The sequence below is a fragment of the Cuculus canorus genome, chromosome 1 (assembly GCF_017976375.1).
Source record: "Cuculus canorus isolate bCucCan1 chromosome 1, bCucCan1.pri, whole genome shotgun sequence".
Taxonomy (NCBI): Eukaryota; Metazoa; Chordata; class Aves; order Cuculiformes; family Cuculidae; genus Cuculus; species Cuculus canorus.
Genome location: NC_071401.1, coordinates 203,941,071 through 203,965,091, shown reverse-complemented (window position 1 = coordinate 203,965,091; position 24,021 = coordinate 203,941,071). Strand labels below are relative to the sequence as shown.

General features: G+C 42.8%; 1 protein-coding gene across 4 annotated transcripts in view; it reads right to left on the bottom strand.

Annotated features, from left to right (window-relative positions):
- The window catches only part of SFMBT2 (Scm like with four mbt domains 2), a 122,229-nt gene that overhangs the window by 79,222 nt on the left and 18,986 nt on the right, over positions 1 to 24,021 (bottom strand). For all 4 annotated transcript variants that reach the window (XM_054055060.1, XM_054055043.1, XM_009568984.2 and 1 more), the window contains exons 3-4: positions 23,077 to 23,171; positions 19,506 to 19,746 (exon numbers count right to left, since the gene is read on the bottom strand). In XM_054055060.1, coding sequence (XP_053911035.1) covers positions 19,506 to 19,746; positions 23,077 to 23,171 — 336 coding nt within the window. The remainder of the gene's footprint in view (positions 1 to 19,505; positions 19,747 to 23,076; positions 23,172 to 24,021) is intronic.

Sequence of the window (24,021 nt, the reverse complement as noted above, 5' to 3'; positions counted from 1 at the left end):
CCTGATCATCTTCGTGGCCCTCCTCTGGACCTGCTCTAATAAATTCCTGTCCTTCCTGTGCTGAGAACTCCAGAACGGAACACGGTACTCCAAGTGAGGTCTCATGAGAGCAGAGGGACAGAATCACCTTCCTCGACCTGCTGGTCACATTTCTGACGCAGCGCAAGATGGAGTTGGCTTTCTGGGCTGCAAGTGCACACTGCTGACTCACGTTGAGCTTCTCATCCACCTGCCCTCCCAAGTCCTTCTCTTCAGGGTTCCTCTCAATCCATTCTCTCGCCAGCCTGTATTTGTGCTTGGGATTGCTCTGGCCCAGGTGCAGGACCTTGTATTTGGCCTTGTTGAACTTCACGGGGTTCGCACCAGCCCACCTCTCAAGTCTGTCTAGGTCCCTCTGGATGAGATCCCTTCCTGCCAGCGTACTGACCACCTCGCACAGCTTGGTGTCATTGTCTTCACCCCAAAACCAACATTATAGAAACAAACACACTCTTCTTGAGACCCAGCTGCCGCTGCTTTCTGCTTCTAAGTTAAACTGCCCAGGATCAGGAAAGAAATTTGGCTAATAAATCCCAACAACGTGGTGACCCAGGTGCCATTAACCCATACCAATCCACCCTGATTGACTGAGTACAACAGCCTCAGGTACCCATCCTGCCTGCAAGCTGCAGTAAATGATCTACTCATAAGTACTGTGATTAATTACTTCCCTTCAGTTAAAGTCAATACTCTACTTGCAGTGGATTATTTAAAACTAAAAAAAAAGGGATAAAAAGGAGAGGTGTGTTGATAATGGGAAAAGCGTCTGCTCTATCTTGGTGGCATTATCTATCAATTACAATCAGATTATGTAGATAAAGAACAGCAGAGAATTTATCAGCTCTGTTTGCACCTGTCACATCTCTCTGCTGTAAGAAGACTTTAGGAAAGCACAGCCAGGGACCACCAAGATCTGTTCTCCTTTGGGAGTACAGGAACTGGGACAGAGGGAGGGCAAGATGAAGGTGGGAGACAGCAAGAGGTGAGGGAAAATCATCTCTTCCAGCCCTTGGTCTTATAGGGATGCAAACAACTTTATTCATCTGATACCCTCAACACAACTACAGTCACCTGAAGCCAGCCAGCCTCAATATTCCGGGATGGACATTCAACTTTTCAGAGCATGGACCATGTGTAACCCTATTTTTTGAAGTGTTTTTACATTAATTTCACCTGGAACACAATTGTGAAACCTTGTCATCCAGATTAGGTACCAAACAATGCAAACCCCCACAATTATACTCCCATGAATTGGGAAATGCAGCTGCCTGGCCACTTGGGAACACAAAAGATCCTCCAGACACAAACTTGGGTCAGTCATCTGTTCTCTTGTATCTGTAGGCATGAATAAAAGCTTATTATTCTGATTTTGCTATAGAATCCAACACGGTAAAAAGGGGGAAATTTTATTCTGCGTTACCTACACAATAAATTAAGAGGAATCTTGCTTATATAACTACAAAGGTGTTTCACTCACAGCAAGCAGTTTCTACTTCTCCAAAACTTCTTATTTTCATTCTCCCTTAAACAGAGATTGTACACTTCTTACACAGAGCAATAACACTGCTCTCTGTCCAATTCAATTCTAGGTACAACGTAAGTAAATTCCATTTTTATGAACAGCAGTCTTGGAAATTAAGCAGGAATGGATGACTTAAATGGTCTCAGATGTGTACACACACAGATAGAATTCCTGAAAGGTATTTCTGCAGCCAGGCAGCGCCCAGGGTTTGAGAGCTCTGAACAAACCATATAACCATAGGGGTTCCCCCGTCATTAGTATCAATGTCCATTAGGGTGACGGCTCACTGTGAAAATGAGGATCCAAACTCCACGGCTCTCGTCACTTAACCCCAAGCCTCCACGTACATTCCTTGATTATTTTTAACTCTGCTTGCATTAAGCACCATGCTCAGTGCGCAGAAGAGGTGTATCATGTGCGATGAGAGCTCAAACTCCCAGTCTTTAGATCCAGGAGTCTTAATGACTGCCTTGTCAAACCAGCAATTTGGGAGCACTCAAGGAGGGGGAAACCTGGTATTTTGATTGTAATTTCTAAATCTATTTTTATACCATCGAGATTAAAAAAACTCCAATAATAAAATTGCAAGAGCTCTGTTTTCCAGGCAAAATGAGCACCTTAACCAAAGGGCTAGAAGCAGCCCAGGTCACAGACCTCAAGAGTGTGCCTACAGGATATTGGTTATACATCATACGTTGACATGGGTATATACACCAGACTCCCTGCACAAAACCACTCATGGCAGGGAGCTGCTAAGCTATTTTTGCTCCATGCTTTAGCCCCTCTGAGTAAAAAACATTTAGTCATCATTGCAGGCACAGAGATTTGCTATTGCAGGTAGACAGAGATGCACAGACACTATGTAAAATCACAGAATCATGAATCATAGAATGGTTTGGGTTGCAAGGAACATTAAAGATCATCCAGTTCCAACTCCTCAGCCACAGGCAATGACACCTTCCACTGGATCAGGTTGTTCAAAGCCTCATCCAACCTGGTCTTGAACACCTCTAAAGATGGGGCAGCCACAACTTCTCTGGGCAATCTGTTCCTGTGCCTCACCCCCCTCACAGGAAAATATTTCTTCCTAATATCTAATCTAAATCTCTCCTCTTTCAGCTTAATACCATTATCCTTCTTGTTCTACCCTTGCAATCCCTGATATACAGCCCTCTCTCCCTGCAGTTTTCCTGCAGGCCCCCTTTAAGTACCGGAAGGCTGCTAAAAGGTCTCCCCAGAGCCTTTCCTTTTCCAGGCTGAACAATCTCAACTCTCTCAGCCTGTCCTCGTAAAGGATCCTGATTCAAAAGCTTCAAAAGCCATCTGGGAGGATGCGTGCATGCTGCTTGCCCATCATTACCCTAGTAAAGCCTATGTATCACACTTCATATGCTCCATGTGTACTAGTTCCAGAAGAGAAACATAGAAAGAGGAAGAAAAGATGTGTCTACAAAGCAAAATGCAATAATTCCTGGACAAATCCCTTTCCAAGCTAGCATGCAGAACTACAGTCAGAACTATTGCAATATAGCCATCAGCTTGGCTTACACCCTGAATTAGTATGTCTGACCACCACTGGGCACACACTGGACCATGTCAATAGCTGTTGTGAATTAGCATCGGGGTCTTTCACTAGATCTCTCATGCTAGAACACGGAGCTAGTGGAGGAAAGAGGTCTACAGGTTATCTTACCCTGATCCAAACACCAAACACTCTCCCCTTGGCTCGCCTTTTCAGACAGACACAAGAGGCACCTTTACGCTCTGTCTATTTGGGATCTCACAGGCCAGCCCCAAATGGATTCTGTGGCATAACAACATCTAAAAGTTATGGGCCATTTTGTAAGGGGATGTCATTGCAGTATAAATATTGTGCCCAAGGCTCTGACCTCACGCCTTCAAGCTCTATCCAATTATCTCACATACTTATCTCACATACCTTTTCTCACTTCTAAATCCCGCGGTCGCTTTCTGAAGGCTATTCTTCTGAGACAGCTCTGTAAAATGCAACAAATTTACAACAGCACTATGTTCTTACATAAACCATAAACCAGTTCACTGCACAATTACCTTTTTTCCCTGCAAATTCCAACAGTTTACAGCAAATATCCACTATCAACAAAAGCAGCAAAACACAGAACACATGTAGGGAGATGTGATGTCCAAAAATCCATTCTGGGTTTGGGTTTTCTTTATTTTCCATCTTCTACCAAAAGATGAGAATTAGTGGGGATGATGCTTTGTATTGTTTAATACATCATTTTGTTTAATACATTAGAGAAGAATAATTAAGACAAGTCCTTCTTGGACTAGCTCTAGCTCTAATGGGAAATACCAATTAAGAGTACAGAAGGATGCAAATTTTGGATAATGGTTATAGGGTTTTTTCCTATTATCAAATTCACCAGCTCCCTGTGAGACCTAAAGAATAGCCCAAAGCACATCTTTTTTATCTTTTCTGCTCTTACACAAACACTACAAGTCCAGATTCACCTCACCCTGCATAACCTACCTAAAATTTAAGCACCCAGTCTCACATTATCTGAGATTATTAGATGCTATAGCTACAAATAGGTGAAATATGTCCCTGGCTATGCAGCCACAGACTGGCAGTCTCAAACTGTGCCTTCTTTTGCAGACACAAGCACCGATTTGAAAGAAAAAGTAAGCCATTACTAATTTCAGCCCGGACACACCACACAAAGGCAAAGCCACATTTCAGAGATGAGAGACAGAGGGATATCTTGTGGAAAAATCCATGCAGGACTCAGGTAGGAGGCTTGGGGTCACAGTGCTCAAGTTGGAGAGCAACAGCGCTGCAAGATACAAGCAGCAAATCAGGATGCACTAGGTGCAATCTAAGGATCTGCCGGTGGTTCTCTCCAAATCTCACTGCTTATGCACAGAGCTTTGGACACTACTGGAAATCTAACCATGATGCAAGAGTTAGCCAGCACACTCCTAAATTGTCACAGAAATAGCCAACAAACCTCATTCACCAAGACTTCACGTTCTGACAACCCATGACGTAGAAACATAGATTTACAAAGAATAAAATCATTTTGCACTTTGTAGTGCGCCCTGTAATTAATCAGAATTGTCTTGCCAGCTGCTAATGACCAATCCAATTTAATCATTTTGGGGCATCTCAGCTATGTGATGACGTACGCGCCACAAATCAGAACCTAGAGGGTCCTTATGAACATTCATCACACATCCTTTCTGAAATTAATGGTACGGTCTGAGCACAGCCAGGCCCCACGAGGTGCTTAACATCCTAAGCATAAGATGTAAATTCATAATCAGCATCGCAACACCATCAAAGAAATAGTCCATCAAGGCTCATTTTGTGCTTGCTAAACGTGTTTTCCTTAATTGAAACTAGAAAAGGGCTTGAACTATAAATCCCAGGATCAAGAAAATCCCCGAAACTTTGAAGAGTTAAGGTCTGAATCAGAGATTGACACAGAACATCATGCAAGGCATCATCTGAAATGAGAATAACAATGTGTTGCAGGATCTGACGTGCCAGCAGATTTTCCACAATACTCCAAACCTCCTTCAAATTCTAAAACCTTAGCTTCATCACACTGGTATATATTGAACAGAGCCAATGATGCTCTGACGAATCTAACTACCTTCCCTGCTAAACCAAGCAAAGGAAGCAGCCTGCCAGTGCTTAAATGGGGGCTACAGGAAAGTTGGGGAGGGGCTCTTTATCAGGACTGCAGGGACAGGATGAGGGGGAACAGCTTTAAGTTGAGTGAGGGAAGATTTAGACTAGATATTAGAAAGTTTTACTGTGAGGGTGGTCACACACTGGCACAGATTGCCCAGAGAAGTCACTGATGCACCATCACTGCAGCTATTCAAGGCCAGGTTGGATGAGGCTTTGAGCAACCTGATCCAGTGGGAGGTGTCCCTGCCTGTGGCAAGGGGGTGGAACGAGATGATCTTTAAGGTCCCTTCTGACCCAAACCATTCTATGGTTCTATGGTTCTATGATCTTCAGCACAGAATGTTTCCTCCAAGCTTTTTTGTCTTCTTTGTTTCAAAATAAATGTTGTAGATGTTCTAAAGGAAAGAGAGTTTCCAAATGGAGCCACCTCCTGACGCCCAGTCTGAGAAGTTCAAAAACAACAGCTGAATGGCTCAAAGCAAAGAAGACCCTATGGAAAAGACAGGATCAGTACTCAAATGTCCAAGCTGTAGATGCCTCACATGGACAGAGACTACTCAGTAACCTTGCCAGTATTCCTTAGCACAGGAGAATTACAGGATTTCTCTTGAGCTTCTGTCCTCATCATGGCACAGCCTTCAGAGTAAAACTTGTACAATACATAGGAGAATGGCTTCCTGAGTTTGGCTAAGTTTTCCCTGGACACATCTTCTAAATTAAGTCCAGCACTTTAGGAAGTAGCTGCATTTTTACATGATGACACGAAAATGCTGACTTTCCCCTTTCTCCTTCATCTATTTCCAACAGTGACTGTGTGGGGGTTTTTTGCTAAAATCGCAGGAGGTGGATGCTCGGCCTTACAACACAAAATAAACTATTAATCGGGAAGGGTTTTAGCATGCCCTTAAGCTTATTTGCTTGTTGGCTTTTTTCGTTTGATTTTGTAACCAAAATCAAATAGAAATGAGAGCACATACACAGACATAAAACCAAATCATTCTGGAATTCAGAAGAAGCCTTCCAGTGTCACGCAAAAGAGCCAGAACTCACACAGAATCTGAAATCTGGGTTAGAGGAATTTATTTTTAATTGTGATCAGGAAAATGCTTTGTAGGACCATCACTTAAATCTCTGCACCGCATAACAGCTAACTCCACAGGCTCCAGGAACATATGGTCTGCTTCAGGAAGCAAGTCCCCTTTCCACGGCAATTGGGAGCCCACATTATCATACATAATGAAGGAAAAATCAAGTGTAAGTCACAGCTGGCTCAGGACCATGCTGGTACATGCATCTGCCACTAGCAGCTTCCCAAGCTCACTATACGCATGCTCCTCACAAGCAAAATCTGAGGTGTCCATAGGTGCACCTGAAGGAACCCTCTGCCGAAGGCATTTCAGCAGCCTCATTGACTTGTCCTTGCTTTAAAAACGCCAAATCTTCTCATATCTTCTCAGCTCTACGAGACATATCTTAATCTTCATAGAATCACAGGATAGTCTGGGTTGGAAGAGACTTCAAAGATCATCCAGTTCCAATTACCTTGGCATGGGCATGGACACCTTCCACTGAATCAGGTTGCTCAGCCTGGCCTTGAACACTTCCAGGAAGGGGGCATCTACAACTTCCCTGGGCGTCTTCCAGTGCCTGATCACCCTCATTGTAAAAATTTTCTTCCTTACATCTAATCTAAATCTGGCTTCTTCCAGTTTAAAGCCATTACTCCTTGTCCTATCGCTACATACCATTGTAAAAAGTCCCTCTGCAGATTTCCTGTAGGACCCCTTTAAGCACCAGAAGGCTGCCATGAGGTCTCACCGGACCCTTCTCTTTCCCAAGCTGAACAACCCCAACTCTCTCAGCCTTTCTTCATAGAAGTGTCCAACCCACTGATGATTTTTGTGGCCCTCCCTCTGAACTCACTCCAAAGAGAGTCTTTTAAACTTCATGAAGTTCATGAAGTGGGTCCACCTCTCAAGCCTGTCAAGGTCACTTTAAATGGCATCCCTTCCTTCCAGTGTGTGGCCCACACCACACAGATTCCTGTCATCAGCAAACTTGCTTAGGATGCACCCGATCCCACTGTCCATGTTGCTAGAAAAGATGAACTGTATCGGTCACGATATCAACCCCTACGGAATGCCACTCATCACTTCAACCACATCAAAAAAGGTCCACTGCAGAAACATATCCTTGTGCTATTCACCCTTCTCAGCTCCTACAGCACCTCCTTTTCTGATATCAAGACTGAAAACTGTGCTTAACGTAGAATATGAATAGTAAGGGCTTTTTAAGTCTCCACAGATACTTCCAATGGTGAATTATTTAAGTCTATCAATGTTTTACTTATTATATTATTACCTAGGTCTAGTCATACAGTAGAGATGTCATTTCCATTCCAAAACTACTCTGGGGAAAATCACAGGAGACTGGGAAAGGAAATGATATGCAATTACTATGAACGGCTACTTATAATCCCTCAAACATTATTTCTAAAGCATACTGTACAAAAAAAAAAGCACTCAGCTGGACATCAGTTAAGTTGACCATGTCAAAAAAAGAGCAGTTTGCATTCAGTGTTATGCTTTCAAGGTCCCATTTTCCTATGGTCTGCGGGCCTTCTAGCTCCATAGCTACAGAGGATATTCCCCAGGAGGTGTGCAAGTATGGAAGAACAACTCCAAACAGGCACTGCTGGATAATCAAAGCGTGGAGAGTGCCACAGTCGTGACTGAGGCGCACAGCTCACAGATCTTTGCTCAAATAAGGACTTTGTTCCTCAGTGACAACTCACTAAGTCACAGATCTCAACTGCTACACATATTGTTCTGTATTCATATGATTTGCACCAACAGCGGTCAATGTCAAATGGTGGCTCAACGCAGAGGCCCACAGTCAATACTTCTAAAACTTATTGTCTTTTCAATCACATTTTTTATTACAAGCCTCTTTAGGGCTTTAACTGTAAAATAACCTACATCCTTCCATACACTAGCATTTTAATGCCTCCAGAGGAGGATTTTGCTAGTTTGTGCAATGGATAGAAGAGTTTTTCTGCAACAATTGTCAGACAGAGTTTTCACTTGACGTGGTCTCAAAGTCACCTTCCAAAAGTCCACCCCATTTCACCTGCTGCTAAACAATAACGGAATTTCAGGAAATCTCTATTCACAGAAAAGCTCGATGTTTGCTTACAGCCTTCTCCTGCAATATTTCCTCGGAAACATAGATTCTCATTCACAGTCCCTGCCTCAAACTGCAATTACTCCTTTCCCCCCCATCTTTGTTCCTCCAGCACAACTTGTACTAAATGTCAGCTCCAAAACCAATGGTTTAGTCACAGCAGCGGCTGCAGTGTTATCCTGCGGACTGTGACCAGAATTGCAAGCAGCAGAAGGTAAAACCGTGGGGTCTCAACTGCTCATTTTAAGCCCTTTGAGCATCCCAAATGGAGCTTGAGTCCCACTGAAACATGTTTTCCTTGCAGGAGGTCAGGAGCTGCAGCAGAAATAGGTTCTGCCAACGCTCTGGGCTGGATCAATGAACTATGGCAGCTCAGCACTACCGCAAGGATTGCAGCATCAGCCTTTGCCACAGATTTTTGGCCGTGCAAAAAGCTTGGGGTTTGATCTATATAGACATAATCTCATGTATTGCCTAACACAAAAAAAAAAAAAAACAAACCCCAAAAAAATACAGGTCTACGTGGGTTTGGACAATCAAAGAAGGCTCTGGGGAGACCATATATTGGCTTTCCAGTACTTAAAGGGGGCCTATAGGAAAGATGGAGACAGAATGTAGCAAAGCCTATTGAAACAGGACAAAGAGTAAACAGTGGTGAGACACTGGAACAGGTTGCCCAGGGAGGTATTGGAGGCCCCATCCCTGCAAACATTCAAAGTCAGGTTGGATGGGGGCTCTGAGCAACCTCATCTAGTTAAAGACGTCACTGCTCCTGCAGGGAGGTTGGACTTGCAAAGGTCCCTTCCAACCTAAAGCATTCGATGAATCAAAACTTCTGCAGTTCCTGATGCAATCTTTTTTGTCACTGCCCATAGTGTGGTACAAACCTCACTGGGATGTACTGCAGCCAGTCAGGAGGAAAACATTTCAGTTCCCAAAGCTGCCCAGTAGAAAAACAAAGTGGTTCCAGATCAGTGGCTGGGGGGAAGCAGACAAAAAAACCCCAAAAAAACCCACTTTTACTCCTTTTCATGGCAAAGAAGCTGAGAAATGCCCCATTCCATGCACCTGCGTCCAGCCCAGCAAAAGTGCGTCGGTGTCCAAGTTTGAGCAGATCCTCAGCTCATTCTGGAGCCATAGCCACTGATGCACTCCCACAGTTAGCTTTACTCCTCTGATCACCCTTGTCTTTACCTCCCGACTGTGTCTTATTTGCTCTTCACTTGTATGGTCCTGCTGAGAAAATAAATCAATTGGATGCAGTCCTGCTGTTCCCCAGGGAAAATCAGGGGTCTCAGGGTTTTTTTAAAGCTCTGAAAAGACACGGACAGTTAATACCTATCATGATCACCTCCTAGCCATTTGCTGTGACAGCCAACCATAAAGCAATAGCCCTACTGCACCCATGCCCACAGCCTGAGCTGGAGGAGCATTGCAAACTCCCTGCACAAATCTGTGCAGCAATCCATGGCAGAAGTAAGCAAGCCTTGCTGTCCACACGAGGCCACACTTCAGGGCACTTTTGCTTAGTTCTGATCCTTCAATCAGCATCAAATTGAGTGCTGAAGACTTCCAAAACCCAAATGATGCCTGCTTGCTTGCACTGAGAAACTCTCATCATGCTCAAGTGATCTCTTTGCTGGATAATGAAAACCTCACCTAGGGTCCCATAACACCTACAACTGTGATAGTAGAGGATGGCTGACTCTTCAAGCTGTAGGATAAGGAGAAAGTCAGAATGTGTTCTCTGCCTTGAAAATCCAGATGTGCATCATAAGGGCAGGATGAAACACATCACCCTTTGATATTCAAGCATCCTCCAAAGAGGAGAACAGGTATCAGGAGAAAACAAACAGATCTGAGTACAGTACCGTGTATAGAAATTAACTAATATCAAGCTTGACTGAAAAAGTTGATTAAATTAGTTTAATTTAAAAGCCCAAACAAACCCTGAAGGAGGTTTTTTGTTTATTGCTTTTTACGAACAGCATGCGTTACTGAAGAAGCACCATGTGGGCATGAAATATTTATTCATTAAATCTTTCATAAAGCTCTACACTATTGGTTTCACTCGGGATATATTTATAACTTGTCAAAGTCCAGGAAAATCACTTCTTGTTGTTCCCCCACCTCCATTCCCCTCCAGATTGTTTATAAAAGGATTAGGCTTTCAGTTTTCATTACAAGAAGCCTGATCCTCAGCTCCACTGTTGCTTGTACACAATAACAGGATACTTGTAGTTAAAATAGTTCAGACTTCCCTGTACCACCCAAAAGGGACCATTACAGTGCTGCAAACGACACTGTTGCTTTACTGTGTTCCTGCTATGGGAATGGCAGCAGCATTCATTCATGTAGGACGGCACCATGTGCCGGTAGCAATACAAGGAAATAAAAGTCAGGACAGTCAACTGAAGCAAGGGAAAAAGCAGTCAGAAAGTGCATTCATTTCAGTATCGGTATGTCTGAGCCATGTGTTGTCAAACCTCACTCCAGCGGTGAAATCCCTTCTTGAACCCTTCCTTGGCTGTCAGCCAGTCTACAGACTAAACCCATGCTCCAAAAGTTGGGTTAATAACACGCTAGTGTAAACAGCTCTATATTATCCTCTGTGTTAGCTGTAAAACTATGTCAAATTGTTATACTAGCTTTACTGACTGTATAGCTCAGTCCAGTACAAGAATGAGAATAGGTTATACTTAAGAATATAAATAAAAATACTTTCCACACAAAAGTGTGCAAAAATCCAGGATTTGCACTAGGACTGCGCAGGGAAAACTGCACCATTGACACTATCGCCTCTCTAAGAAGTTGCATTGATACCTAATCTGGGTACACGTCCAATAATCCTCAAATAATCCTGAGCAATAAAAAAAGCACCCCAAAAATGGATGCTGAGCATACATTTTAGGGGTGCTGCAGGGTCCTGCTCAGTTTTAGTGGCCACAATCACTGTGTGAATCCCTGCCGTGCTGGGCCACAGGTTGTCTGGTCAAGCTTGCTCCTGCTTCCCTTACTCCATTTGTTCGAGAGCATAAATAAATACAAACACAGAATAAGCAAATGCCGTTATCCCTGGAAACTAGGCTTGCTAGCTATGTTTCCGCTGAAATGGCTTCCTACAGGAAAATTAGGTTTTGATTAAAGTGTGTTCTTTTCTTGCTTTTAATAAAAAGAGCCTACTTCATGTGCAATCTTTAGGCTTTTTTTTAACAGGAAACCTAAACCATCTTGCATAGCTTTGGTTTTGCAAATGCCTGACCCTCAGCAGGCGCTGCGTACCCCAGGCACAAGAGCACCTCATGGAGCATCAAGAAGGAGACATCTCACGTTGACTCCACAAAGAGCAACCAGACCCTTGCTAGAGAAATCTAATCCAAGATAACGGGCAAGGAGGGATGAACACCCACATATGAATCCCATAAGGCACTGCTGCATCTCCAAACGCTTTGAGTATTTAATCCCAGAAACAACTGTTCTGACATTTTTGAGAGGAAAAACAGTGACCTTTTTTCTTCTTTTGAAGAGGAGAAACACCTTTCTAAGCCAGTTCCACCAAAAACTCAACAGAGAAGCACAAAGAGTGATCCCAGCTGATGTGGCTTCAACCCAGGAGAAGTATTACTCTCAGCAAAAAGCCTGACAGTACCAACCACCACGTACCTAAACCACAGAGTCATTGCAGAGCCAAGGGTGGGAGCTTCATGTGAGGTATGCTCCCTAAGTACCACCTCCACCATACTCCTGAAAAACCTGAAACAAAAGGACCTATGTTCAACCAAGCCTTGATTTTTTTCCCCTCAACAGCCTCCATCACTCACAACAGCCTGATAAAGCCAGACCAGCGCACACCTCACATTTCCCACTCACACAGTGTTTCTTTGTCTGAGTTTTACAACAGGAACACCAGGATAAATCATTTACTCCCAAGATCACCTTGTAAACCTGCCATTATCTCATCCTTACAAGGCTCTCTGCAATCACCCCTCTAGACCTGAAAAATTATATTAAAAGGAAAATCAAAATGGAAAAGGTTGACCTCAAGCCCAGTAGACATGGAGATGCTAAAAAACTCTATATTTGATTAAATCTACAAGTCAAATTTTTAGTAAAGCTTGTCCCACTGGCCAGGCTGTACCACATTTGCACAGTAGCTCAACAACTACTTACATTCCCATAAGACACGTGGGGGCCAGTTACGCTCAGTTTACCCTATAAGGGCCTTACTTAGCAATACTAAGTCTTTAAAAAGTAACTAAAGTCAGCAGTACATGCAAAAGGTTTGCAATTTCATACAGTAGTAAAAAGACCATTTCCCTGGTCATATAAAACCACAGTATAATAGAATTATTTGGGTTGGAAAGGACCATAAAGATTATCCAGTTCCAAGCCTCTTGCCATAGGCAGGGACAATCAATCAGGTTGCTCAAAACCTCATAACCTCATCCAACATGGCCTTGAACACCTCCAGAGATGGGGCATCCACAGCTTCTGTGGGCAACCTGTGCCACTGCCTCAACATCCCCCACAGCAAAACACGTCTTTCTAATATCTCCCCTCTTTCAGCTTAAAACTGTTCCCCCTTACCCCGTCCCCGCACTCTCTGATAAAGAGACCTCCCCAGCTTTCCTGTAGTCCCCTGGAAGTACTGGAAGGCCACCATAAGGTCCCCCTGGAGCCTTTCCTTCTCTAGGCTGAACAACGCCAACTCTCAGCCTGTTGTCGTATGGGAGGCGCTCCAGCCCTCGGATCATCTTCACGGCCCTCCTGTGCACTTGCTCTAAGGCAACATTATCCTGATGTAGCATGAGAAATGGGCTAACTCTTGAATTTTCATATCCTAGACTGAGCCATCTGCATCATGTCAAGGAAGAGAGGGAAAAACTCCCGTGGGTGCTGTAACGAAAATATTTTCTCCTTGTGAGGGGCTACATGGGGCCAAGTGCGGAGATGCCGAGCCATGATACGCTCTAGTAATTTCCAGCTGCTGCCAGCTCCCAAGAGGAAAGGGAGTCAACGGGCATTGCTCCTGCTAGGGCAGCTTTCAACCCAAACACCCCAGGCACGTTAGCCAAAGCTAGCGTTATTTCTGCCTCCTCTCCTCCCCTCTGTCATCATTAGGAGAGCAAAGATATAAAATGCTATTTTTCATATGCTCATTAAGTATAATCCGCTAAATGTTCTACGCCAATGCACAAAGATGCCTACTATGCTAACAGAATATTTAATTGACATTTATTTGCTGACTAGTTATTTATGCTAACGTCACCCCAGCATAATTAATACTCTGCTAAAGTCAACTTGAAAAGCACACATAAAACACTGTACTAGGACTCATTTGCAGTATTCAAAATAGAAAAAATGCCACCTTTTTACATCAGGTTAGTCTAAACTTGGTTTTGATGGAAGGTTTTGATAAGAAGATAAGGATTGGGCCAATAAGGTACAAAAAAAATCTGTATCCTGCTTTAGGAATATCCACAGACTTTGAGAGTACAATCTGCCAAAGATTTCCAAGTTTCCTTTTACTTGGCTCGAGGGCCCAGTGCTTAGCTGATGTAAAACAGCACAAGCTCAGTGAACACCTACTGATTTTCTCAAGCCCCAAGCTCTTAGGAAGTAATATTTCAGGTGAGCCTTCAGCAAAAGAGCTAAACGGGGGGCAGATCTGCTCTCAATTACACCAGCAGAAAAGCAAACTCATCTCAGATAAGTCAGGGAAGGAAAGCCAACTCCTCACAAAGACAAATGGAAAAGTCCACCCTGCCCATCTGATCCCTCTACCTGCACTGTAATCACAGACCCGCAGGCACAGTTTACATTTTATTTCCTCTGGGATGAGAACACCAGGGGATACTTGGCTTTGGTTAAAAGAAAAACATCCATGATCACTGAAAGAGAAAAACATCCATGATTTTCTGAAAGAGAAGCTCTGGAGGCCCTCATCTATTTTCAGAAACATTATTTCTGTGTTGCTTTTTGAAGAACCTGTGGACATGCTTTGCAGACACAAGTGACCTTCAAGAACAACGCTGAAAGGCGAGTGCTTGGGCCACATTTCCACCACTATCCTAAGATGTGCCCCTCAAACAAGTCTCCTGTGCACCTGAATGATCTGAATGACACCAAATCCACACCTCAAGTAGGAAGTAACTGCTCAAGGGTTGCTTTTCTCTTTGCTCCTGCCTCACCATCTCCCCCTTACTGCTCCTGTTCCTATCTTGTGACCCATTTTCTCTCAATCCTTTCTGCTGCAGCCCAGCCCCAGCATCTACCTACTACATCCACCAATGATTTCACATGAGCACTAACAAAATGAAAAAAATGGAATAACTTAAAGTTAAATTATTCCTTTTACCTATCTATTAATCTGACATCTCGCACAAAAATAGGCTGTGCAACAGAGCTGACCATCTCTGGACTATGCAGAATCTGGTAAGTCCTGATGCCAGAAGTTTTGACATGGCAAATCAAATCCAATTCTTCCCTTTCTCACGCCCCTGATGTCAAAGAGTGGTATTTGGCTCTTTGATAGATTCAGATAATTATATATATATATATATATATATATATATATTTTAAAAACAACCAAAAAAACCATCACCACAAGTTGTCATTTGAAGGCAACCCAGTTTGCTGTGCACAGCTCTCATCTCTTTTTTCATCCATACTCTGCCCAAAATAAGGAATCTCACTTGGAATTTGAGTAAAATTCTGCTCCTTTGGCCTGGATCTAGGCACAAAGTGACACATAAAAACCTATTTCAAATAGTGACCAAATGATGATGTTTGCCCTTGCAGGAAGTCTGGGTGAGCAAAACGCTTTAACTCCACTACTCTTAACAGAATATTTCACCTTATAGCTCAGCACCATGCAAGGGAAACTTACTTCAACCCAGGATCAGGTTTTTCAGCTTTAACCTTCTTCATATTTGTGTAACAGAGAAGTAAAGGCTGCTTTCCTACATGTAATCGGATTACAATTGATCACCTTGATCACCAAATCAAGGATAGATGGTGTTGAGAGGTTTTCCCATCTGTACCGGTTAATTGTAAAATCAAAATCTAGACCTGTTTTTCTCCCTGCTGTATTTCCTTGCATCTCCAGTCTCCTCTGTCTCCTGGTTTACATGGTGAACAGACTCAAGTTTACCGCATGGATCTGCAGACAGCAATGCCCTATTTGAATTTCCATCTGTCAATAACATTAAAGCAGAACCACCGTGGCAATTACAAGTGTACACAATAATCTTGTCGTCCAGCATCTTTAGCGCATCCCAGATAGCGCCAGGAGAGATTCAGCTCTGTTGGCTCAGCTGTAAATCTGCAATCTGTACAAAACCACCCAAGTGTCAATCAAAAGACGTTCCTGCTCTCCACATGGTTCACAATGCATAATTTAGCTACTACGCTTGTCAGGTTCTCCACGCTGCTCTTCTATCCGACAGTAAATGTGTTCCTGAACTCAACTGTCATCAACAAAAGAAAACAGCACATGGAAATAACAGGTTAAAGGAGGTAAGAGACCTCTTTTCCTTTCACAGTTAGAGGAATTGATCGTAAGGGAAAGTTTAGTTAGGCTTCAATTTTTAATGCTCAACGTGTAAAACATCCCAAAGGATGGAGGATGTTGAAAAACAAATGCATTTGCTCTGTGCTGAGGAGGACACCACTTGGTTAAGACATCAGAAGGGATAAAGGCTGTCCCTGTTTCTATGCAGGCTAATGGGTAAATTTCTACAATGGGTAAATTTTAACTAACTGACGGAAAGTTTGTGTTACATTCCATCCCTATAGTAAAACAAATCCTACACTACCACCACAGCTTTGCCACTGTCAAAGAACTGTGAAGCAGGTTGTTCTTCCTCATATGAATTATAATTGCTAGGGACCTTGTCAGAAAGGATGAAAATTTCACACTCAGCAACATCAGGCAGTAGATACCCACTGGTCTACACCACAGTTAATGTGCAATAAAATAGAAAACTCTGTCCCAGGATGTGACTTTAGAGCTGATCAGTGCCAAAGCTACAGACCATAAGGACAGCTTCACACTTGCCTCAGCTAGTTCATGAATAAACATCCAATTCATTCAAATGAGTTCTATATTAACTAATTTAAATAATTTTCATTTTGCTTTGAATGGTAAACTGATCTATTCTGCCAGGATAGTTGAGTTTGCAATTCAAATTACACACCGATTTGTAATGAGAAAACTATAATTAATGGCAAAGCTTGAGTAACTACAATTTTATCCCTGTGACTTTCCGCAGGAGAGGAGAGGGTGGAGGGTGAAGCCCACAGACACACACGTACTCACACCATCCTTTCATAAGCCAATACATTTTATTGCAAAGTCAAGTATTTGGCTTGAGCAGTCCTATTCTAGAGCACTGCACCGTAATGTCATGAGAGGACATAACATGACTTGACATTATGCTCACAAGCACCGTGATGCAATACTAACGTCACCCAATAAATAATCATGTAACAGTCTGTAAATTAAATGACTCCCTTCTATTGGGATCATAAAAAATAATTATTTGGCAGCTGCTTCTTAAAAGCTCTGTGTGTGCTGCACATTAAATCAAGTTCTATTGATTTACTAAACTGAACTGGCTCACTTTTTCTCATCTCTCTCCCATTTAATGAAATTATTCATCCTATCACCCTGCACCATTCTTGTCTGGCATCACATTGATAAGAAAAGCGCTCATCAGTCCAATCTGATTCGTAAGCAGAAACAGAGCATTGTCCCAGTGCTGGTATTCTGCCTGTTAAATAAGTCCTTCTTGGCAAATCTGCTTTTTAGCCAAAGTCTCCACATTCCGATTAATATCAAATCCTAACAAAATATAATTGGTCCTGCCCATGCTGTTTGCACGGTCTTGTCAACAGATATCTTCATTGTAATTAAGATGTGCAGAATCAGGCTTTCATTTCTTCCAAAAGCTTGACAATAAAATAGTGTGCAATGCTAAAAAGGAAAAAAACCTCCACATAACTCATGGAGAATATCACTTTCTCTATCACCAATGCAAAGTCTGATCCTGCAAGCTTCACCAACTAAAATTCTCAGCATTGCAATGAAGTTTGGCTTATTAAGATACATTCACCGATCAGCAAAGCAATTAAGCGTAACACAAACTCCAGATGTCTGCGTACAATAAATCTAACCCTCACAAGTTACTTTTAAAAGCCAGTCAGAGCTCAGATCTCCCTAAAGAAGACGAGAGGCACTCTTGAAAATTCAACTTCTTCCCTGGGATGTCCCAGTGGGGGCTACAACCTTGTGAAAACCCATCTTTGAACACTGTGCAAAAAGACCCAGAGGAGCTCTGCAATCTAGGAGCACATTTAGGACCTCTCTCTTTTCCAAGTGAGAGAAGTACTGAAGGCTCAGATCCTCCTGGGCATTTTAGATGCCTCATTCCAAAACACGACTCAAGCTCTTAAATGCTTACATCTCTCTTGAAATTACAACCTTAATTTATTCTTTCTGAAAACTACACTAAGACACATTCAATAGAGTTTATTCCCTGACAATGGAGGTGGGAGGGAAAAAAAACCAAAACAAAACAGGGCAGTTACTCAAATATAAGACTCTGCTATACAGCTACATCACCCAGCCAGAGGAGAAAGGAAGTATGACACACTGCACATTTGCAGTCATTCAAGCGAGACAATTCACAAGAAATAGTCACAACCAAAAGATTAAGTTCCAACATTTCCATGAAAAGTAGTTGCCCCTGGTTATAAAATAATCATTCTTTTCTATTCCAACAGTCGATAAGATCTCTTACCTCTTGACCCTGGCATTTTGAGATTTAGTTTATTGCACTTGTACACCTTTCTGGTAACACTGAATATAATCTACATAATACCAGACAGTTTAAGAGACTAATAAAATAAAATCCCTAACCTTTCTCACACCAGTTTGATTTACTAGTGCTAAGCCAACAGATTTCTTCACCATGTTTGTCTTCAAGATTTCAATCCTCTGTTTATTCAAAAGACACATACTAAAACAAAAAGATAAGTTTAGCTTAGAGTTCAGCACGTGCAAGACAGTAACAATCTCATTTCAGCTGTGATTCAAAGACGGTGTCACAGCTCACTTCAGTGGGAAGGAAGTCAGGCAACACCTACACCTGGAGAAATCACACTTGGTACACAAATGGCAGATAGACTTTTTTTCAGTGGTCACATGCAACAGAAAGGAAAAGAGTAACTTCAGCAGTAGAATCCCTAAACGGGACTTTTCTTAAATGCATGAGAAGCTGGAGGCTAAATATTCACCTCTTCTTCCCCTAATTCAGAGCAAATAGGATAACATGGAGGGAACACATATGCATAGCATTGACAAGTATGCCTCTGCTTGGAGCTCTGTCTCTGTAGTAGTAAGGATACACAGCTATCCCATTGCTGTATGCAGCCCAAAACAACTCCACATTTTTCTTAACACTGGGGATCAAAATGTATTATTAACAAACTGTTCCACAGGGGTCACTGAGTAACATACTGTTCTTGCATTCAGGTTTTATACACTTCATTGCTGATAATTAGGACATGCCTTAACCTATGATGACCAAATTTTGCTATCTTTAATGGTGTCTATCTACCCTTGGCATTAAAAGCTGCAAGAATTTGTCAAGGGAAGGTTTTAAATTTTCAGGCCAATAGACTTGAGTGCACAGCCAACTTCTGGTTTTGGTAAAACCTACACTGATCTTGCTTATTTCAGTTTATTCTCATTATGAATTTCAGCCCTCTTTCGTACAAGAATAGGACAATCTTCTCCCCTAACCAAAATTCGTGGTCTTTTCAATTTAGCAGTGAGTCTCCTTGTTAAGACAGCTTCCTACAGAAATGCCTTCTGTTGTTACCAAAGAGAGCAAAAGCATCTTTGCTAGAGGCCAACTGGCAAACAGTATCACCCACTGACCCATGGGGACTTGACCCTGACTGCACCATTCAACACCAGCTGAGGATTTGCAGTACTCACTCCAGATCAACTGCAAGTCTGGAGATTAACCACAAACGCAATACTAGAGCAACACCATAACAAAACACAGAACTCACCATCTGGAGGCATCAGGACCTTGTTATTCTGTGTACACCAGCCAACGGGGTGAAGATCTGCTGTCATCACGTCACACCAGAAATCCGCCCTGCGGTCATCTCCATAGCCACAGTAACGAAGCAGTAAGAGCTGTCCACATGTTGTAATGATCGTAGCTACCCAATATGTGTCCGGATTGCTTTTGTTGGCCACTTCCAATTTCATCCCTGGTTGGAAACTGCTTTGAAGGCTGATTTCAACCTTACAAAATGAGAAAGGGATAGTGTTACCTTTTCTTCTTTACAGGGAGATTCCCTTCCGCAGCCAAACAACACAATGCTGCCCTTAAAAGAGCAGCTCTAGGATAGGACTTGAGTTGATTGCACTCCTTAATCCGATCATCTTCACAACATCATAGGGCCATTCCTAATTCATTGGCATAAATCTCACTATGCAAGGTCCCACATGCTCTAAAGTGGCTCTCCAGCAGCAGCAACCTCAGATGCACCACATCTAAGAGAGAACTGGTACCCATCTTCACATCATAAATCTCACTAATAGGAAAAAGACAGTATAACTAAGAGCAGGTTGCATTTCCAACTGCATAGCTCCATCAGGCAAATCACAGGACACATGTAAGGAAGAAGGGCAGGTACTAAGCATGCCTAGGAGTTAAGTCTAACTACATTAGTCATATAACAACACTGAAGCACCTCTTGAGGCTTGGCAAGCATCAGGGTGAATGCTGTACCAGGCAGACAAAGGAGAGTATTTCCACTAAACCCATCCTCAGCAGCTAAACCCTCAACCGATTCACTTTCCTAGCACCCCAATAAATAAGGTATGACCCATCACTGAAAGAAACAAATGGTTCGGGTCACTTCCTGACACCTGACGGAGATGTCATTTCCATCTATATCATCAGTGACAGGTAACTTCCCTTTGGCCAATGGAGATGTCAGCGCATCCCTTCCAGGACACTGCATGGACTGCAGTTAACACCAAGGTCTACTGTAGGCACATCACAACATATATTCCAAGGACCAGTGAGATGTCTTCAGCTGTTGTTGACAGAGAAGAGGTGGATGCCAGTTCACTGGTTCAGGTGTCAGCCTTGTCTTCAGAAGACCATAAAAAATGTAGCCTGGTATTCCCTACGAGATGGCTTTAGGACAAGTTCTTACCTGTTTCCTAGTACCTTATCTCCTGCTGAAACCAGAAGATTACAAAGCTGGGTTTAAGCCTGTCTCTGATTAACCTCTCATTTAAATGACACATTAAAATGCCTCTTTTCTTCACAAAGATAAATACAATATGGTCTACTCAGCCACTTGAGGACTTCTCAGACTTCAGGATACAGAGTTGCAGAGAAAACATTGAGATCCTCTGGGATGTCAGCAGTACTCCTTCAACCATCCCACTCCAGCTTATGATACAAGTGTTTCCCAGACAAAGTGATTTATTATCTGCAGTTAACAGCACTCCATATGCCTCTGCTTGTGTGGACACTTCCAGAAGCATCAATGCTTGGATTCACAGAATAGTTTAGGCTGGAATGGACCTTTGCAGATGGAAGAGGTCTGTGACAGTACTTTTTGTGACTTTAGTCACAAAAAAGGATCTTAGCTCTTGTGATGCTGAGGGTCCTCATAAATAATCCAGGATACACATTCATTTGTCATTTTTGTCCTTCAACTCAACACAAATAAAGACCAAAGCGGTATTCTGGAAGTCCCTGACTTGTGACTGGAAATCACACAAAGAGGGAACAGAGAGAAACAACATAATTTTTCTGACAGCTTCCAGGTTCCTGGCCAACCCAGGTTATTTCGAGGATCAAATTTCTGATTATGAAGCTTACTCACTAATGACGGTTTTGAGCACAAACTTGTCTCACACTGACAGTCTTAGGATTGAGGTACTGTGAGACCTTGCAATGGAGCAGGATAAGCAGGACGAAGTTGGCATCTCCATGCACGTAAAGATATCCTTCATAGCTTCATGAAGCACAAACTTTTCCCTTGGATCTGGGATAGAGTCCCAAGTAGAAACCTGGAATAAAATGCTCTCTCCAAACAGCGGCTGGACCAGGGATGAACTCTACAATAAAACTTCAACATTGCTCTCCAATTCTTCCTATAGTCCTTTGTCCAGCATTACTCTATTGTTGTTAAAATGGATGTAAAATACAGGATGGAGGATTGTATTATTTTTCCAGATGTAGATGGAAAAGAGGCTTTTCATCACTGCATATACTTACCCCTTCAAAACAAGGCAAGGAACCACCTGAAGGCAGAGGTGGTTTAACAGCATGAATGCAGTGACCCAAATAGAGACTACTTATAAAGTTAGCAAGTTTCTTTCAGAAGCTTCCCTCTCACTACAGCACAACTACACTGTTTCCAAAGGGCATCTCTGCTAGCAAACGGACTCAGTGTAAGGCAGCCTAGAGCATCACAACTAAAAATCCTTTCTTCCTCCTGAAGATGTTCACATCCTCCAGAGCACACAGATCAGCCACGTGAAGCTAGGACAAGAGCTAACCAAACTGATGAGCATCTGCAGTAGAACAGGCTGCTACCTGTATCTGATGGGTCAGGTAGGAGGCTAAGCAGCAGCATCCTCATGGGAATCGAAGCTGAGGACAGAGAGCCATCATGACTTGTGGCTTTACTTAGATGAAAGCATCAGAACACCTTCACACTAGGTCTCAACATCTCTGACAGCACGGTCTTGTGGCTGAATGACAAAAGATGTCCTGGAAAAGATCTACCAACATGGCCACATATGCACATCCCTGACTGTGATGAAGAACTGACACAGCAGCTTAATTTCTGTTCCATGTCTTCATGCTACATCATACAAGTGGAGCTGAACAGATTGAACCACTGGTGGTGGATGGAGAAGCTGGTCACAAACAACAACAGACCGGGTCCTTTCTTCAAAGCTTGCTCCAATTTTCTTAATCAGTCAAGATTTCAGAGACTTTGAATGCTATTTGTGCTAAGAGGGACCACAGACACAGACCACGCTCTAACTACCATGACTGTCTGTATAAGACACATTTACCCAGGAAAAACATCATCTACCTAACTACTTGGTTCTCATGCTCCTGAGACAGCATCTCCATGCAGAAGGTTAAGAGATTTCCTACAAGCCATGCTGGACTCTACTGCTGAGTGACCCTGCTAGTCAGTAAATCTCACAATAAGAGGACAGCTTTGGAGAAATAAGGCACTCTAGTGAGATTAGGAGAGACACCAATGAACAGAGAAGACAACACAGATTAAGAGAAAAAAATGCATTAATAGCAAAAGGAAAGCATTGGAAACACTAAAAAATGGAAAATTTGAATCCAAGGCAGAGGATAAGGCAGTGGCATAGACACAGCACTCCGAGCTATGATTGCAAATGGTGCAAACAACCAAGTTCACCTAACACCAGCCAGGAGCCATACCTACTCAGCTTGCCTGATACAGAGGGACAATTTCTCCCCAGAATGGTCAGAACCCACTTCAGTTTTCCAAGGACCCCTGAAAACCAGAAGAAGGAACCCACTCAATATGAACAAAGCTCAGACAAAGCACATACATGTTTGAAGGAGGTGTGGGGAGCTGCGCTGGCTCCTGTTTCCTCCAGGTACTCGTCCCAGTTGAAGTCTGCATCCTCAATGCTGGAGCCCTCATCTGTTCAAAAGGCAAAAAAAAGAAAGAAAGAAAGAAAAGCAGTCTAAAACACAGCCAAAGAAGGCAAAAGTTGTGTCAAAGAGTTCAGGGTGACAATAGCAACCAGTATAAACATCAACACTAAGGAAAACATTTTGTTTTAAAGATCTGTGCTTTTCTAGTTTGACCAAATCTTTACTATGCTTTCAGCAGACTTTGGGACTTTAACAGCCAACACTTTGAAAACAGAAATGGCTCTGCTTTCACAGCAGTCAGGGAACAAACCCATCATACTGCAACAGGCAATTGTGCTCTTTTATTCTGTATTTGATGCCTCTTGCTGCAAGCGAGGTGGCTGCCTGTCTGCTATGGCAAGGGTGCAATGGCCTTGCTTATTCCCCAAAACCAGGTCATCCTACTCTATTAATTACAGCAGTGCCTTGGGGATAATGTTAGAAGTTCTGTTGGCTGAGCAGTGTTTGCAGATCACTACTGCCTTCTTGCTCCCTCCAACTCTCCTTGCCCCATTTCATGCTTGCCCCATCTGCACCATTACCCAACAGGATCCTTCCCCACAGTGAAGGACTTGGCATTACTACTCCTTGGTTTTTTTTATAGCTGGACAGAATAGAGCAGAGTTGAGGCCTCAAACCATCACAGCAACAATTAAAAATAAATCTTCTTTCACTTACAGAAAATAAGCCGAATCTGATAGTTTTCATTTAGTCCCAAGCAATCTCACAAACCCACTTTCAACCTCAGAGCAAAAATATTTGCAGTCTAGCAATGAGCTCTTTGCAATAAGCATTTATCAGGCAAACTCCGCCAGACCCTTACCTGCCCAAACATTCATCAGCATGGTCATGATGTA